At 42.8% G+C, this 19,923-nt stretch overlaps 1 protein-coding gene across 1 annotated transcript in view; it reads left to right on the forward strand.

Moving 5' to 3' along the window:
• MCCC2 (methylcrotonyl-CoA carboxylase subunit 2) overlaps window positions 1–19,923 on the forward strand; it is a 60,981-nt gene that overhangs the window by 14,646 nt on the left and 26,412 nt on the right. The window contains exons 7-8 of the mRNA XM_049768786.1: window positions 8,150–8,263; window positions 16,096–16,160. Coding sequence (XP_049624743.1) covers window positions 8,150–8,263; window positions 16,096–16,160 — 179 coding nt within the window. The remainder of the gene's footprint in view (window positions 1–8,149; window positions 8,264–16,095; window positions 16,161–19,923) is intronic.

Genomic DNA, 19,923 nt, shown 5'->3' on the forward strand with positions numbered 1-19,923 from the left:
CCCTTGTTCAGTGCCAAATGCTCTTCCTGCCTCCAGCTCACCCCCACCTTCAAGCACTTCCAGATGTTATAGTGGTGGCCACTGAACATAGATAGGTGTGATTAGCACCGTAAAGCTGGGCCTAGCATCAACCTGTTCAGATTGCTGAGTGGACCAGGTTCCCCAGGACTAGCCTCTCTGGACCATCTATCTCCCATTAAAAGAAAAACCAGGGCGGGAGTGATAGCACAGTGGTAGAGTGTTTGTCTTGCATGTAGCTGATCCAGGACGAATGGTGGTTCGAATCCGAGCATCCCATATTGTCACTTGAGCCAGAAGCGATTTCTGAACACAGAGCCAGGAGTAACCACTGAGTGTCACCAAAAAAAAAAAAAAAAAAAAAAAGAAAAAGAAAAAGAAAAAGAAAGAAAGACCATGTGTGGGGCCGGAGCGATAGCACAGTGGTAGGGTGTTGCCTTACATATGGTGGACCTGGGACTGATCCATGTTTGATCTTCAGCATCCCATATGGTCCCCGAACCTGCCACCCCAAACCCCCCCCCCCAAATAAAAGATGTATGTATGACAGCTCTTTATATTGAAAACAGAAATGAGGCTGACAGAGGGAATGCACATGGTTAAGGAACATGCCATATGTGGCCAACCCTGTCCAATCCCCTTGGCACCATACAGTTCTCAAGCACTCTACGGTGCAGCCGAGAAAGACTCGCAGCACCAGCAGGGCTGGCCCAGTTACTCTCTGGTACCACAGGGCCTGAGTAGCACTGTATCCTTAAACCTTTTACAGTGAATTGATACCGTATTTTCCAGCATATAAGACGACTTTTGAAAAAAAAAAAAAAAGTCAACCAAAAATTGAGGGTCGTCTTATACACCGAGTAAGTCCCGAAAAATGTTTCAATATGCCGCTAAACGAAAATTGTCTGAATATTGCCACAAAACGAATTTTCCAACTCGATCCTGCACCAATTACTGCAAGGCTGCTCGGACTGCCTCTCTAACTCAGCCAGTCCAAGCAGGCTTTTTATGCATGCAAATTAGACAATGTTCTGGACCCGAATCTACATTGTCAAAAGCCTGCTCAGATTGGCCAGAGTCAGAGAGGAAGTCTATGACAGTATAACTTTTGAACCTTTGCTTTTTGTGATTGGCTCACTGTGGTACATACAGTTGCAGCACAGGAACGATCTGTCTGATACAGCGAATATAGGCCTAAACCTATGGGGTTTTTTTTGTTTGTTTGTTTTGTTTTTTGGGTCACACCGGCTTTGCTCAGGGGTTACTCCTGGCTCTACGCTAAGAAATCGCCACTGGCAGGCACGGGAGACCACATGAGATGCCAGGATTCAAACCACTGTCCTGCATAGAATGCAAATGCCTTACCTCCATGCTCTCTCACCGACTCTAAACCTATGTTTTAACTCTAAAATTAGGGGGTCGTCTTATTCACTGGAAAATATGGTAGTTCAGTTCTCTGAGAATCACCAGGTATGGTCGATAGAACCCTAAGCACAATTTCGGGGATGAGGGGATAGAAAAGGAAAGAAAAGAACAAAGATGAAAATTCCACTACTTCTTTTTCCTCCTATTCTTGTGTGTGTGTGTGTGTGTGTGTGTGTGTGTGTGTGTGTGTGTGTGTGTGTGTGTTTGTGGCCCCACCTATTGAAGCTCAGGGGTTACTCTTGACTGCATGCAGGAATCACTACTGGTAGGCTCAGGGGACCATATAGGAATCTGGGGATTCAACCCAGACATGGCAAGGCAAGTGCCTTACCCTTTCTACTGTTGCTCGGCCCTCTCTTCCTTCTTTAATCCCCAGCAGAATTGTTCCTTCACTTCTCTTACCATCCTTGTAATTTGTGATATTGGTACCCATTCTGCCTTTGTGCTGTATCTCTTACCACGTTTCCTCTTTTGCTTGACTGTATCCTCATTCTCATTTTTCAGGGAAAAGGAAAACTCTCTAGGGCTGGAGGGATAGTTCAACAAGATGAAACCACATTTTGTGGGAGGCCTTGGTTTGATCTCAAGTGGAACAACCCTTGAATACCAATGGGAATAGCCCCTGAGCACTGCCCAGAAAAACAGAACAAAGCTGAAAAACATAAACATGTCTCATTTCTGTTCTGAGTTACCACCTCTGGAACCATATGGATGCCGGGAATTGACCTGGAGTCCATCCTGTATTGGCTGCATGCAAGGCAAATGCCTCACCACTTTGTGCTACCTTTCCAGCCCACTTGTTTCCTTTTTTGTTTTTGTTTTTTGAGGCCACATCCGATGACACTCAGGGGTTACTCCTGGCTATGCGTTCAGAAATTGCTTCTGGCTTGGGGGACCATATGGGATGCTGGGGGATTGAACCATGGTCTGTCTTAGGCTAGCACATGCAAGGCAGACACCTTACCCCTTGCACCACTGCTCAGGCCCTCCTTTCTTGAAATTCACCCAAGGTTTGGGATATCTGGTGCCTAGTTCTCCCATTTCTTCCACTGAAGCCCCACAGTTCCACCCAAGGACACTTCCGCCTTAATAGTGTAATGAAACCCCTGACACTCCCAGTCATCCCTGCAATCTTTCTCCAGTCCTGCCCTGTGGAGCATCTCCCCATCACCCTCAGGGGCGTTGCTGTTTAAGGCTCAATGCAAGCACCCTGCGGCAGACTGTCTGCTCTCACAGATCTTCTTCACGTGCTTGTTGCTCTTTATGTCCCTACTTTCGTGCTCTAGAAGCTTTGATGCCATATTTTACTTTTGTTTCCTTTCTCCCACATAATCCTTTCAATTAAAAATAAATCTCTTCCTCAGTATTTTGTATTTCTGTGAATTCTTATAACTCTCTGACTGCAGATGCTGTATTGATTTATTCCTCCCCCCACCATCAGGTTGATTTTTTTCCTAAATTGGTTTGACTTTTTTTTCCCTTCATTGGAAAAGTTGACTTTTCCCTTTCTGTTTCAGGCTGTAATAATGGGTCTTAGGCCTCTTTGCCAATCCTTCCCCAGCCCACTAGGTCCTCTCTAGCCATTGCACCTGCACCACATGGCGCTTCTTTCTCTAGTTCCTGGCATCCATATCCCTCAGCCAGTTGTGACCACTGTGATGAGATACCCACCTAACAGTGGGGACCAGACTGTCCTGGAAGGTGCCCTGGTCTTAGCCCCTGCACAGTATTCAGGTCTCTGACTTTCTGCTCAGGCTTCCCTGCACCTGACCCTCCTGTACCTCTGAGACAAGTCTCAACCTCTGCCACCTTTCCCAGGAAAAGTGTCCTAAAGTTCCTTCCTGGTGTCTTTTTTCCCCCCTGGGTGGCGCTCAGGAGTTACTCTTCCTTTGTGCCCAGAAATTACTCCTGGCAGGCTCCAGGGACCATGTAGGATGCAGGGATTTGAACCACTGTCTGTCTTGGGTTGGCTGCATGCAAGGCAAACGCCCTACCTCTGTGCTATCTCTACGGCCACCCTTCCTGGTGTCTTTTCTTCTGGCTCAAACAATGTCAGGGTGGGAGGGAGGTGAGGTGAGGACCCCACAACTCAGTACTCAGGGGCTCTTCCTGGCCCTGTGCTAAAGAGTGACCCTAGCTAGTGCTCAAGGACCATTTATTTGTGCATGCTGGAGATTGAACCCAGCTGCAAGACAAGTGGCTTTAACAACCCTGTACCTTTTGGCCTCTTCTCCTATTTTTTGAGCTACATATTTTTTAAATTATACTTTTAAATTCTTTATTTTTTATTTGTTTGTTTTGGGGCCATACCAGGCAGTGTTCAGGGGTTATTCCTGGCTCTGCGCTCAGTACCATGCCTATCATTTTATCTTCTTTCAGCACCTAGTTCTTGTCCAGATTAATCATTTCCAACATTGTAACAGTGATCCCTTCTCTGCCCTAAACGCACTCCCTGCTATTTGTGGTAAATTTCCTACCATGGTCCGGTCTTCATGGCCCTTATCTGTTGTCTGTGTATATTATTACTATATTATTTTTTTTTCTTTTTTCTTTTTTTGGTTTTTGGGTCACACCTGGCAGAGCTCAGGGGTTATTCCTGCCTCTATGCTCAGAAATTGCTCCTGCCAGGCACGGGGGACCATATGGGATGTCGGGATTTGAACCACCATCTGTCCTGGATCAGCTGCATGCAAGGCAAATGACCTACCACTGTGATATCTCTCTGGCCCCTATCATTTCTTTTTTTTATATCCCACAAGTGAGTACCATCATTCTTTGTCTATCCCTCTTCTCTGACACATTTCGGAGAGCTGACATTGATTGTCTTTATCTAGATAGATCCTGACTAACTTCTCTTACTGACCTTATGCTGTGCATCCCCTATACTCTCCACCCCCATCTCTGCTCGTGGTGGTGATTTCAGAAGCTGCTTCCACATCTTCCTTCTATGTTGATGATGTGTAAATTGATGTAAGACAAGTCAGCTGTGTATCTGTGGACTTACCATGAGAAAGTGCAGCTGACATGCCTCAGGACTGTGATTCAGACAGTCCTGACAGACTGACAGAGACCATTATATGCCAGCATTTACTTTCTGCTAAAGTCACAAATCTCTTTTCTGGCTGATGGCATGATGGCATCATCATTGTCCCTATTTTTGCCTTCCAAATTTTGACAAAATCATCCCTCTCTGTCTTCTCCACCCTAAATACTTGGATACCTGACAGCTGCTATTCTCTCTTGTTTTGCACATTCTTATTTTTATGGAGCCCAATGACACCTGTTTAGCTCAGCTCATTAGCCCTTATTTTAACCCCCACCCCTTTTTAGTTTATTTGTTTTAGGGCCACACCTGGTGGCCTGTACTCCTGACTCTGTGCTCAGAAATTACTCCTGACAGGCAGACTCAGGAGGCCAGATGGGCTACCAGGGTTCAAACCCGGGTCTGGTGCAGGCAATGCAAATGCCCTACCACGGTGCTCTTGCTTTGACCCCACTTTTCGTTTGAGTTTTCTCCCCAAAACATATATTTGCATTATTAAGGAAAAAAAAATCAATGAAATACTGGAAACAAAACAGCTTTCATATGGTAATAGAATTTAATTTTTGTGATATTTATGTCCTTGTGCAGGAGTAATTAACCAAATGCACATTAGTTATTATTTGTGTCATACTGTTTTCTAAGTAAGATTATTTTAAAATTGGGGTTTTTTTTTGGAGGGGGATTAATTAATAATTAATTTTTTGGAGGGGGATTAATTAATAATCCCTAGCAGTGCTCAGGGATTATTCCTGGCTCTGTACTCATGAATCACTCCTGGTAGGCTCAGGGGACCATATGTGGCATTAAGGATTGAACTCAGGTCAGCTGCTTGCAAGGCAAGCACCCTCTTGACTATTTTATGGCTTTAGCCCACCGTTTTAAAAGTTTTAATATGGATAATTTCACATATATACACACAAATAGAAAATAATGGTTCTCTGATCTCCAATAGGAAGCTCAGAGTGTGTAGGGGGTAGGTCCTTGAGAAACGTAGGACAATGCTGGAGGGAGTGACCACTCTAGAGCAGGAGATGGTGCTGGAAAGATGTCAAGGATGTGCATGAAACCCCAGCAGTAACTATTGCAAATCACAGTGCCTAAAAGGGAAAAACCTTCCTGTTACAGAGGCATGTTGGTGGGTGGGAGGGAAAATGGGTACAATGATGGAGGAACGAGGACACTGGTAAAGGGAGGGATTAGTATTGGAACATTGTATGTCTTAAACCCAACCATAAATAACTTTGTAAGATCATGGTGTTCCAGTAAAATTTTTTGTTTGTTTTTGGGCCACACCTTGCAGTACTCGGGTTAATCTTGGTTCTGCACTTAGAAATTATCTTGGAAAACAAGTGGAAACAGAGATAAACAGATTGGACTATATTAAGCTAAGAAACTTCTGCACCTCAAAGGAAATAATGATGAAGATACAAAGGCCACCCATAAAATGGGAGAAACTATTCACTTAATACCCATTAGATACGGGACTAATATCTAAGATATACAAGGTTCTGACAAAAGAAAAGAAATTTAACTTCATAAAAAATGGGGAGAAGAAATGAAAAGGAACTTCCTCAAAGAAGAAATACAAATGGTCAGGGGCTGGAGAGATAACACAGCAGTAGGGCAGGACATTTACCTTGCATGCTGCTGACTTGGGAGGGATGTGGTTTGATTCCCAGCATCCCATGTGGTCCCCCAGCCTGCCAGGGGCTACTTCTTTTTTTGTTTTCGTTTTTGGGTCACACCCAGTGATGCTAAGGGGTTACTCCTGGCTTTGTGCTCAGAAATTGCTCCTCGCTCAGGGGACCATATGGGACAGGGGTGGGGGTATGGTGAGGGGTGGGGTGTGGTGGGGGGATTGAACCGGTCTGTCCTAGGTGAGCCATGTGCAAGGCAAATACCCTACAGCTGCACCAGTGCTCCAGTAGGGGCGATTCCTAGTGCAGAGCCAGGAGTGACCCCTGAGCTCTGCTGGGTGTGGCCCAGAAACCAACCAACCAACCAACCAGTCAATCAAATAAAAAGAAATACAAATGGCCAAAAGGCACAAGAAAAATGCTCCACATCACTATCAGGGAGATGCAAATCAAAACAGCAATGAGGTACCTTCTCATGCCACAAAAATTGGCATACATCACCAAGAACAAGAACAATCAGTGCTGGCTGGGATGTGGGGAGAAAGGAACTCTTATTCACTGATTGTGGGAATGCTGTCTAGTCCAGCCTTTATGGAAAACAATATAAAGATTCCTCAAAAAACTTGAGCTCCCATATGATCCAGCTATACCACTCCTAGGGATATACCCTAGGAACACAAAAATACAATACAAAAATGCCTTTCTGCACACCTATATTCATTGCAGCGCTACTTACAATAACCAGAATCTGGAAACAACCAAGATGCCCTTCAACAGATGAATGGCTAAGGAAACTGTTGTACATATACACAATGGAATATTATACAGCCATCAGGAGAAATAAAGTCATGAAATTTTCCTATACATGGGTGGACATGGAAACTATTGTGCTGAGTAAATAAGTCAGAGAGAGAGAAAAAGAGAGAGAGAGATTGACACAGAATAGTTTCACTCATCTATGGGTTTTAAGAAAAAATAGAAGACATATAGTAATGCCCAGAGACAATAAAGATGAGGGCTAGAAGGACCGGCTTATGATATGAAGCTTACTACAAAGAGTGGTCAGTGTAGTTAGAGAAATAACGACACTAACAACTATCATGACAATGTTAATGAGTGAGAGAAGTAGAATGACTGTCTTGAAATCAGGCAGGGTGGGGAAGGAGGGAGATGGGGGGCATTGGTGGCGGGAAGGTTGCACTGGTGAAGCGGGTGTTCTTTTTATGCCTGAAACCCAACTACAAGCATGTTTGTAATCATGATGTTTAAATAAAGATATTGACTTAAAAAAACTTTGAGATAATTAAAAAAATTTATCTTGAAAGTTCTCAGGAGACCATATGGGAAAAATGGTTCTTAGTTGATTTTCCTTTGAGTAAGAGTTTTTACTTATACCATTAATGACTTTGTAAGTTAGCAAGTAACATTCATGTTCAAGGTAAATATTAAACTCAGGGTAATATTAAATTTTTGGAAAATTACTATTTGGTGAAGCAAGCAGTAATTGTTTAGAGGACTTGTTACTAAGATTAAGGGTAAAAATCACCCTTTTGATAGTTTATTACATTGTGGGTAGATTGTTTCTTCTCTGGATTGGTTTTCTGACTAACTCTGACAAGGAGATTGTTAAAAAAAAAATCTTTAGGGGCCGGGCGGTGGCGCTGGAGGTAAGGTGCCTGCCTTGCCTGTGCTAGCCTAGGACAGACCGCGGTTCGATCCCCTGGCGTCCCATATGATCCCCCAAGAAGCTAGGGGCAACTTCTGAGCGCATAGCCAGGAGTAACCCCTGAGCGTCACAGGGTGTGGCCCAAAAACCAAAAAAAAAAAAAAAAATCTTTAGCCACAAACCCTCAAAATGCTTAGGTGTAAGACACTAGGAAACTCTTTCCAGCATTCTGGGAACTCAGTATTTAAAATGAGATCCAGAGACCTGTGGCCAAGCCCTGGTGCAGAACATTTCAGAGCTGTTGCAGCAGAATGTGTGGCTGTTTGGGCTGGACTCACGTGTGTGATTGCTCCATTGCAGATCGCAGTGGTCATGGGCTCCTGCACGGCTGGAGGAGCTTACGTGCCCTCAATGGCCGATGAAAACATCATCGTACGCAAGCAGGGCACCATCTTCTTGGCAGGACCCCCCTTGGTAAGGACATACTCTTGATTATTTGGAGTAAAGTAAGTGTATGATGACATTTACCATTCTGACATCAAAACTTAGTTTTTAAATTTTGAGGTCACATCTCAAACTGGGGGATATTCCTGGCTCTGTGCTCATGTGAGGGTCTCTTCCAGCAGTGTTTGGATGTACACTGTGCTGGGAATTGAATTGGGGGTTGGCTGCATTCAAGGCAAGTGCTTTAACCCCTGTTCTGTCTCTTCAGCTCTCCCTTCCTCCTTCCCTTCCTTCCTTTCTTCCCTCCCTCCTACCTTCTCTTCCCTCCTGCCAATCCTTCCTTCCCTTTCTTCCCTCCTTCCCTCCCTCTTCCTCCCTCCCTCTTCCTCCCTCCCTCCCTCCCTTCCTCCCTCCCTCCCTCCTTCCCTCCCTCCTTCCCTTCCTCCCTCCCTCCCTCCCTCCCTTCCTCCCTTCTTCCCTTCCTTCCTCCCTTCCTCCCTCCCTCCCTTTTTCCCTTCCTCCCTCCCTCCCTCCCTCCCTCCCTTCCTCCCTTCCTTCCTCCCTTCCTCCCTCCCTCCCTTCCTTCCTCCCTTCCTCCCTCCCTTCCTCCCTCCCTTCCTCCCTCCCTCCCTCCCTCCCTCCCTCCCTCCCTTCCTTCCTTCCTTCCTTCCTTCCTTCCTTCCTTCCTTCCTTCCTTCCTTCCTTCCTTCCTTCCTTCCTTCCTTCCTTCCTTCCTTCCTTCCTTTCTTCCCTCCTTCCCTCCTTCCCTCCTCCCTCCTTCCCTCCTTCCCTCCTCCCTCCCTTTCTTCATTCCTTCTCTCTTTTTTTTAAAGCAATTCAAGGATTTAATAAAAGTTTAAGAATTCACATGACAAGTGACCAAGATTTTGTGGAGTTTACCATTTGCTTTTTTTCCCATTTATCTTATCATGCTACTACCTGAGTGTTTCTGTCAATTCCCCAATCCCCAACATTTTCTAGTCTATGGTTATATGAACAGATTCTACAGTTGTCTAGAAAACTTACTTTTACATAAGCTACATGGCTAACACTAAAATTTTAATATATATATATATATATTTTTTTTTTTTTTTTTTTGGTTTGGGGGCCACACCTGGTGGTGCTCAGAGGTTACTCTTGGCTCTGCACTCAGAAATCACTCCTGGCAGGCTCGGGGGACCATGTGGGATGTCGGAGATTGAACCTAGATCTGTCCCAGGTTGGTTGCATGTAAGGCCTGAACCCAGGTCCATCCCAGGTTGGCCGCATACAAGGCAAACACCCTACCGTTGTGCTACATCTGCTTCATCTATGAACTTTCCCCTTATCCTTAAGTACATATACTTTTAATTTGTCCATTATTCTAGAGAGGTATAGCATTTTTCTAATTTCCCCTTTTTTGTATGGGTACAGAAGAGAAACAAACACATGTGTTGTGTTTAGTCACTCTGGATTGCTAAAGTATATTTTCCAATAATCCTCTTAAGGAGGGGATGCAAAAGATAAAGACTTTGAACTCTTCAATATCAAAAAATATCTTTGTTTTGCCTTCAGATTTAAATGTTTGGTGGGGTAGAGGATTCTAGGCTTAAAGCCTTTTCCTGTAGAAGAATAATGTTGGCCCATTTACTTCTAGCATCCTGAGTGCCCAATGATAAATTGGCCATCATCCAGATTCTCATACCTCTATAAATTTTTCTCTCTCTGGAAAGCTATAAGATTTTGTCTTTGTCATGAGAATTTCAAAACGTCATTAAGATGTGTCTTGGGGTGAGTCTGTTTGCATCAAATTTACTAGGAATTCGATAGGCACTAACAATCTCAAGAATGGAATTTTTCTTGAGTTCTGGGAAATATTTTTGATTATTTCCTTGATTATATCTTTTGCTCCATATTTTTATAATTTTCTGGAATTCCAATCAAACAAATATTGGTACTTCTGGATTTAGCCTGGATGTTTCTTAGCTTTACATCATTGATGATGTGCTTGGCCATTTGTATTACAGCCATGAGTTCCTGGATTTATCTTCAATCTAATCATTCTTTTAGATTATTCATTCTCAATTCAAAAATGTCTATTCTTTTTTTATTTTTTGGTTTTTGGGTCAGACCCAGCAGTGCTCAGGGGTTACTCCTGGCTCTGTGCTCAGAAATCACTCCTGGCAGGCTCTGGGGACCATGTGGGATGCCGGGATTCGAATCACTGACCTTCTGCATGCAAGGCAAATGCCTTACCTCCATGCTGTCTCTCCAGTCCCTCAAAAATATCTGTTCCCCTTAGCATTTATAGAGTTCTTATTTGCAAAACTTCTGGGTGATAAAATTTAATATTTCCAATTCCTTTTTGTAGCTCTTGGAAGATCCTAATAATGCTTCCAAGGTCTTTTGTTTCTTGCATTGAGTCAGCGTTCTTTGTAAGGTTTTGATTTTCTTTTTCCTTAGTGTTGTTTGAGCAGTTCATGATTTCAGATGCAATACACTCATCAGACCAAGAGTGCCTCTTCTGCTCATCATAACTAATCTCTACTAATGAAAAGCCAGAGGTGAAAGCAGGAGTTGAAGAGAGTGCCCCATTTCTCTGACTGCTGTGCCCAGCTGTCTCCCCGTGACTGTCTCAGCTCCAGACTCTGAATCTACTACAGTGTGATCATGATGACTAGAGTCATCAAATAGTATTCATCAAATACTGATACTTCTTCCTCCTCCTCCAACTCAGAGACCTCTTCATTCCCCTCTTCCACATCCTCCTCTACTTCCTCCTCCTCTAACTCTAAGCTTTCTTCTTCCACCCCCAGAACTGAGGTCATCTCCTTCCTCCTCAAATTCCAAGGCTGCTTCTTACCTGCTTCAGTTTTGAGTCCTCTAGCTCTAAGGTCTCTATCTTCTCTGAATCTCCTTTCTCCTTCCCAACAGAAGACTCCTGCTCTCTCTTGACTTAGCAGCCTTCACCTCTTTAATAAATAGAAAGTTCAAGCCATCATTGGTGGGTTCCCCCAATTTGACACTTGGAGTCTGTTATAGTTTGATCCATTTTTTTCTTGAAACCTGTATCTTCTTCCTCGCTTTTCTTTCTTCCTCTCTAGGAGTCCTTTCAGCAGTTCTCTCATAAAAGGCTTTTGGCTTTCAAATTTGCTGAGGCTTTGCAGTTCAGAGAAGATACTCATTTCACCATCACGTTTAAAGCTAATTTAAATTGGCAGACAAACTCTGGAACAAAACCATTTTTCCTTAGAAGGTTCAAGACAAGCTTCCATTGCTTGCTAATATCAAGTGTTGCTGATGAAAGGTTGGCTGCCAACTGGAACACTGCCCCTACATTGGTCAATTCATTTTCTTCTTCGAAGGCTTTTGGAATTTTTTTCCTTTATTTGTGAAATTATGAAGATTTTTTTCTCTCTCATTTCTTTGACCAGTCCATCCTCTCTAATCTCTCTGCTTTCTTCTATAACTTTATTGAACATGTTGCAATCTTTCTCGCTCATAGCTTCTTGCATTCATTTTTATGATCTTGACATTTTCTGGTGTATTCTTGAACCATTCCTTGTCTTGGTAAATTCTATGCTTCTCAGCTTTTTTTTTTTTTTTTTTTTTTTTAAGTTTTTGGGTCATACCCAACAGTGCTCAGGGATTAGTCCTGGCTCTATGCTCAGAAATCGCTCCTGGCAGGCTCGCGGGACCACATGGGATGCCGGGATTTGAACCACCATCCTTTTGCATGCAAAGCAAACACCTTACCTCCATGCTATCTCTCCGATCCTGCTTCTCAAGATTGCTTTACTTTTAGAGTTATTGCCTATTTTCTCTACCAGCCCTCAATTCCATGAGACTAAATGCTTTCTTTGTTGTAATTTTTTTCTTGTACTAATTTTTTTGGAATTTTTCACTTCAGACATTACATTCATTCCTGAAATTTTATCTACTTCATCCAAAAGCGATTCCTTCATCTCTTCAAACATTAAGCCCAGATCTTCCATCAAATCTTTAATCATCTTTGTAATAATTGCTGACATAACTCTGAATTTTAAACTCATTATCTGAGCCATTTCCTGGTCATTTTCTAGCTTTTTTTTTTTTAGCTTTTTGGGCCACACAGGGTGATGCTCAGGGGTTACTCCTGGCTATGCACTCAGAAATTGCTCCTGGATTGGGGGACCATATGAGACATCAGGGGGATTGAACTGCAGTCTGTCCTAGGTTAGTGCAAGCAAGGCAAATGCCCTACCACTTGTGCCACTGCTCTGTCCCCATTTTCTAGCAAATTAATGTTTTCTGTATGGTTGGTATCCTCCTGCTTCTTTGTAAGTCTAGGAATTTTGGATTGCACAGAGGACATTGCAGATGTTGTCAAAATAGGATTGTCTTGTTTTTGTTTTTGGGTCACTCCCAGCAGTGCTCAGGATAGTAACTCCTGCTTCTATGCTCAGAAATCGCTCCTGGCAGGCTCAGTGGACCATATGGAATACTGGGATTCGAACCACTGCCCTTCTGCATGCAAGGCAAACACTTTACCTCCATGCTATCTTTCCAGCCCAAAATAGGCTTTTTGTTTTCTGGAGAGAAATGTTTGCTTTTCCAGGCCTGTGAGCTTTCCCAAACTCATTTTTAAAATCAATACCTGGAGTGGAAGGGCTCTTTCTTGCGTGCGTCTTTCCTCTCCCATCCCACCTCCTCTTCCTTCTTTTCTCTTTTCCCTTTCATTTGCCTTTCCTCCTTCCCTCCCTTTTCTTTTTATAACTTCAACAGAATATCCTTTGCTTTTTGAATATTAAAACAAATTTTATTTAAAATATTATGTTGGGGCCGGAGCAAAGGTGTAGGGCTTTTGCCTTGCATGCGGCCTCCCTGGGATGGACCTGCATTCGATCCTTGACATCCCATATGGTTCCCCGAACCCACCAGGAGTGATTTCTGAGTGCAGAGCCAGGAGTAACCCCTGAGCACCACCAGATGTGGCCCCAAAACCAAAAAAAAAAAAAGTTATAAAGACATTATGCTTGAACCTAAAATCAATGTTTTCCAAATAATTGTGTTAACTTAAATAACTATTATTGAAGATGACATAAGCCTAAAAATTTACCATTGCAATATGATAAAAGTTTCAGGGATCAGTTGGAAAGCATTGGGACTATTAATGATTTCTTTAGCCACATATTTTAACTAGCTTTGGCTAATGAGAGGACAATTTATCCCAAATTTACTTTTTGTAGTTAAATGTGATTTCATGGTGAGTTCTTGTTTATTTTTCATTAGAAAATGAGTAAACAAATTACTGCACTTTGAGAATGTCTTTTGGGGACTGTAAACCATAATCCTAATAATGGAATCCTGCTGAATGTTTTCATAAAAACAACATTATCTTCTCTGTCATGCAACAATTTGAGGTCTGGTTATGGTCTTTGGATTCCCTATCACTGGAAGATGATACTTACTGGTTCATACTTCTTTGGGTTGATTAATTTGGGTTTTCCTTCAGCCTACCACTGAAAGATCATGTTTGTAGATAGAGAAAAGCAGCTGCATGAGAATTCTATTGTTTTACTGAAAGTTAAGAGAAAAACCTTTGTGGTTTTATGCATCATGCGATATTGAGTTGCTCTAATTTAAAGTTTGGAAAAATGCATAGTAATAAGACAAGTTTTTGAAGGAACTTTTGTTCTCTTTTATCTTTTGAACTCATTATTTAGTAGAATGAGCTGTCTTAATTTGCTTTCTTTGACTTTTATCTTTACACGTATCATAAGATCAAACTTGTTGTGGGTGTTGAAATATTCACCGATGACAAATCATTATTTTTTTCAGTTGATAGCAGTCAGACCCCTGAAAATAAATATAGCTTCTCTGCTATTTATTTTAAAACACCTTGGATATACTGGCAACACTGGTAATTTGTTATTGTCTGGACTGAATATTGTTTTAAAGTAAAGTTTTTGGGTAAAGGAGAACCAGGAATTCAGTTCTTAGAGTAAATTGGATGTGACATTTTTCATATCTCTCCCTGTGAAATGATATTTAAGACAGAGCTTTTGATCTAGTGAATAATAAGCTATTTTTAGGTGTATTTTTAGGTCACTGTTCATTATTCTAAGGAAAGTCTTATTTGAAGAAAAAAATCAAATTAATCAACCCAAAGAGGTATGAATCAATAAGTAATTCCTAAGGGTTTCAGTTGCATGTACCCCTAAATGATTTTCCTTTCTTCTTCCTATTAGATTTTCGCAGACTATAATTAAGTCATAATTAATTCATTATATAATGTTTCTTTCTTTTTGGCCAGGTTCAACAGAATTTTTGATGTAGGTAGTCTTAGAAATTTCCAGCTCCCTCACTGAAAGTATTGAACCAATTTTAAGAGGTTATTTCTGATAGTTAACTGGAATTTTCTTGTTTGTTTTGGGGCCTTATCTGCAGTGCTCAGGGGTCACTCCTGGCAGGCTCAGAGGACCATATAGGATGCTGGGGATTGATCCCAGGTCAGCAGCATACAAGGCAAATGCCTACCCATTGTACTATCATTTTAGCCCCTGATAATTGGAATTTTTGGGCACAGACAAAAATAAACAAAATCAGAAAACAACCAAAATAAAATACCCCTCAGTACATTTATGGAGTGTTCAAATGAATAAATCCATTCTTGCCATTAAAAAGCTTCCTGTAGGGTCAGCGAGATAGCATGGAGGTAAGACGTTTGCCTTCCATGCAGAAGGACAGTGGTTCAAATCCCGGTATCCCATATGGTCCCCCGTGCCTGTCAGGGGTGATTTCTGAGCATAGAGTCAGGAGTAACCCCTGAGCGCTGCCGGGTGTGGACCCCCCTCCCAAAAAAAAGAAGCTCCCTGTATAAATAAAGGAAGTGACAGGGACTGGAGAGATGGCATGGAGGTAGGGCGTTTGCCTTGCATGCAGAAGGATGGCGGTTCAAATTCCGGCATCCCATGTGGTCCCCCGAGCCTGCCAGGAGTGATTTCTGAGCACAGAGCCAGGAGGAACCCCTGAGCGCTGGTGGGTGTGGCCCCCAAACCATAAATAAATAAATAGATAGATAAATAAATAGATAAATAAATAAATGGAAATGACAAAGAACCATGGGGGGGAAAACATTGAAACACAGTCTATCAAAAAAAAAAAAAAAAAGAAACACAGTTTATCAAGTGTCACATGAAGCTTAAGTGAACCTTTGAACCACAGATGCTCAAGCTTGCTCAGTTAATACTATGGGTAGACAGTTGATGATAACATGGCTTGGGCAGTTGAGGGAAAGTCACTTGGGGTCGGGATTAAGGATAAGGGATGTGGGGCCGGCGAGGTAGCGCTAGAGGTAAGGTGTCTGCCTTGCAAGTGCTAGCCAAGGAAGGACCATGGTTCTATCCCCTGGCGTCCCATATGGTCCCCCCAAGCCAGGGGTAGTTTCTGAGCGCTTAGCCAGGAGTAACCCTTGAGCATCAAATGGGTGTGGCCCAAAAAACCAAAAAAAAAAAAAAAAAAAAAAGAATAAGGGATGCAGTGGGTGGGTGAGAAGGAGCCTAGCAATGGGGACAATACACAGAGATACTTCACAACAGCTGTTCCAGGGGAAGGAGCATTGGGTGTGCAGGCACATAGTGCCTGGATTCAAAACAGGCTCCAGTTTTTTCCCTTGGTGTATGGACATGTTGCTTTGTGACTTGAGTTTTGATTTTCCTTCTGTGGACTACAGAGACTTTGATCTAAGTTTGCTTGATGCAGGAGAATGAGGACACACATTGTTCCTGGCTCCAAGGATGAGCAGTGCTAGGGACAGTGCACTAGGAGACGCTAAGGTTCAGAGAGCATTTGTCTGTCTCATGGGTTGGTTTCACTGTCCACATTTGTGCTTCTGGTCATAGGTTAAAGCCGCAACTGGAGAAGAGGTGTCTGCAGAGGACCTAGGAGGTGCTGACCTTCACTGCAGGTGAAACAGAAGTGATTGTTTATCCTCAGGGCTGCTTTCCCCCCCCCCCCCCCCCGAAAGAAGTTTGAAATGGCTGTTTTCCAAGTTGCAAACTTGCCAGCTCAAACCACAGTTTTGTTGTTCTGCCATGTGGCTATTTTAGGGTTCAACTGTCAAAACTCTAGTAATGAATTTTCAAGCTGGAGCAGCAGCTTTTCTGTTAACATTTGAGACTTGGGAGTGAGTTTTATTTGTCTGACACGCTCCCACCAATGCCTGTTATGTGCCAGCTGTGTTCTGAGTATCTGGTACAGGAGACTGGGAACCACCTTTGCCTTCAAGAGCTCATCTTTAGACCAGAGGTCCCAAAATCACTTGACCTACTGCTTCCTTTTCTGAAAAGGAAAAAAAAAAACTCAGCAAACCCCCCAGAAATCTACCTTGAAATGAATAGACATTCATTCCTGTGAAATAGACCCATTGCACAGGAGGCTACAACTGCCCTCTGGATCATTTCAGCATCCCTGGAATTGCTCATGTTTGGAAAAGTGGTCCAGCCAGCGAGGCAGGAGATTAATATTTTTCCCCTTCAAAAATAGAAAAGAGGGGCTGGAGCGGTGGTGCAAGCAGTAAGGTATCAGCCTTGCCCGCGCTAGCCTAGGACGAACCATGGTTCCATCTCCTGGTGTCCCATATGGTCCCCAAGCCAGGAGTGATTTCTGAGCGCATAGCCAGGAGTAACCCCTGAGCATCACCAGGTGTGGCCCAAAAACAAAACAAAACAAAACAAAAAATTAGAAAAGAGAAGAAATATGTGATCAGTAGTGTGAGAGCCAGAGAAGGGGTCAGACCTGAGGCTGCACGTATCAGGGCTCCATCACTGTAACATTACTGGGTTACTGAATGTCTTCAGATGAACTGTGGCTTGAAACAGATCACAAGAGAAATGGATTCTTTATTTTTTTGTTCTTTTGGGCTACTGCTGGCAGACCTCAGGGCTTACTCCTGACTCTATACCCAGAGATTACTCTTGGCAGATTTGGGAGATGGAGTGGCAGGAAATTTATGGGGTGACAGGGTTCTAACCAAGGTCAGCTGTGTGTGAAACAAGTACCCTACCTGTTGTAATATGGCTCTAATGATAGTCCTGGAATGAATTTAAGTTTTCTTATTTTAATTTTTTTTTTTTTTTTTTTTTTTTGGTTTTTGGGTCACACATGGCAGCGCTCAGGGGTTACTCCTGGCTCTAGGCTCAGAAATAGCTCCTGGCAGGCTCAGGGGACCATATGGGATGCCAGGATTTGAACCACCGTCCTTCTGAGTGCAAGGCAAATGCCCTACCTCCATGTTATCTCTCCGCCCCCTTTTATTTTAAATTTTGAGCCACACCTGGCTGCCCTGGCTTCAGTAGTGCTGGACATAAGAGAAAGTGAACTAGTGGGTTTTATTATCAACAGATTCTAGAGAAAACACAGGCTATGCCTGAAGTGATCTCCTGGAGAGGGCAGAGAGTGATGCCCTGGCCTTAATGGGGCCTGTGGGTGGGGTGTTTGGTGTCACTAGATCAGAGTTAGATTGGTCCATTTAAAACCAAAGCACAGTTTGGGGAAGCTCGTTAGGCATCTTTGGCAATGGCATGTCAGGCCACGTGGGCACTGGGTGGCAGCAGAGACTGTTGACCACGAAGGTTGTGGGATTGTGTCTGGGCTTAGATTTGTTTGTGACTCTATACCTGGTCTTTGATAAGTGCTTAAGTTCTTTCTCTGTCTCTCTCTGTCTCTCTCCTCTCTTTAGAAGTACATATTTATGCTTTCAGGGGGCAAACAGTGGGGCATTTATCTTGCAGGTGACTGGGATAGACCCAGGTTCGTTCCCTGACATCCCATATGATCCCCGAAGCCTGCCAAGAGCAATTTTTTTTTTTTTTTTTTTTAGTTTTTGGGCCATACCCGGTGACACTCAGGAATTACTACTGGCTACTGGCTCTGCACTCAGAAATTGCTCCTGGCAGGCTCAGGGGACCTATGGAATTTCAGAGAACAAATCTGTATCTGTCCCAGCAGCATATGCAAGGCAAATTGCCCTACCACTATGTTATCACTCAGGCTCCATGAGCAATTTCTGAGCACACAGCCAGGAGTAACCCCCAAATACTGCCAGGTGTGGCTCAAAAAACAAACAAACGAAAAAGAACAAAAAAAGCAGTACATATTTATGCTTCTATGAGTAGTCAAATACAAACTTTTGTTTGTACTTTTATTTCCTCCACCAATGCACCTGAGACCTCTTGGACCCTGGCCCCCCCCCATCCTTTCATATCTGTATTTCTCCTCTTCCACTCATTTACTTTCCTTCTCCTCACTATAGTCTGGGACCAACAATATTTGAGACAACCCACATTTAGACCATTGCATTTCTTTGTGCAGTTATTCTAAATACCACATATAAGTGATATCTTTCTGTATTTATCCTTCTTCTTCTGGCTTACTTCATTCAGTATAATATCTTCCAGCTTCAAATTGCATGATTGCATCATTCCTTACAGCTATGTAGAATTCAGTTATATATATGTACTACATATTCATGGTACATATAAAAGAAAATAAAAGTACAAATAAAAGCTTTATTTTCAATACTTATTGACTTGGAAGTAGTTCCTTCAGCTTCTGTTGACTTAAGGAATTACTACCGTATTGCCAGGATTAGCAGTTATAGCTTTATGGTGTATGAAGCGTTAAGAGAAGGTCAGTCATAACTTAAGTGAAAGGAATAAAAGGATCAGTTTAGAGCACTGGAGGGCCAGAAAGGGGGGCAAACACGATCATTACTCTTATGTAGGAAAATTCAGTCTAGAGGAAGAGATAGGTTCAGTGAGAAACCAGCTTTCAGAAAAACTTCCAAAGACTGGGATTTCCTCCTAAATATCAAAATTGAGATTCCTCATAGAATAAACATGACTTTCCTCTCAGGCATATACTTTAGAATATGCATATACATATACAACATACATTTACAATATTAGGAAATCAACACAGTTTCATCTGAAAGCAAGCCCATATTTCATTCACACTGAACTTGAAATAGGCACTGCCTTGGTCCTAATCACTGCATCACTCTATCAGTGCCCCCTATTCTCCAGGGAGCAGAGGAGAGTGTCTTCGTGCTTTTGTGTGTGTTACTCTGACAGCTTCCTCTTGGGGAGTAATTGTTTTTGATGGTCCTCTGCAAATTTATTAGAAGTGAGAGCTATGGCTGGCATTTTTGTCAGAGGTTCAGTTAGGTGCAAGCATTTTGCTATGCTTGACTATTTCATAGAAGTTTAACTTGGCTTTTACCCCTTGCAGTTTATTTGAGGAGCATGAAGTTAGAAGTTAGAAGCTAGAAGTTCTCAGCAGTGAGACCCATGGTCATAGAAAAATGATATTGAGATAGAAACTGTGGATTATTTTTTTTTTTGGGGGGTGGCATACCTGGCATGTCTCAGGAAATATTCCTGGGTCTGTCTCAGGAATTACTCCTGGCAGTGCTTGGGGGGGCCATATGGAATGCTGGAGATCAAATCCAATTCTACCGCATGTAAGGCAAGCACCCTAACTGTTCTATTAATCTCTCTGGCCTGGAAGTGCGGTTTCTTATGCAGCTACAGGTGATTGTGCCTTTCCTGTTTGTAAAGCAGGGATAGCACTGCTTGGCCAGCAACATCAGAAGGATCAAGTTAGTTGGAGCTTAGATAGCTCACACAGCTGGAATACATACCTGGTGTTCATAGGCCTGGAGGGAGTTC

The sequence above is a fragment of the Suncus etruscus genome, chromosome 2 (assembly GCF_024139225.1).
Source record: "Suncus etruscus isolate mSunEtr1 chromosome 2, mSunEtr1.pri.cur, whole genome shotgun sequence".
Taxonomy (NCBI): Eukaryota; Metazoa; Chordata; class Mammalia; order Eulipotyphla; family Soricidae; genus Suncus; species Suncus etruscus.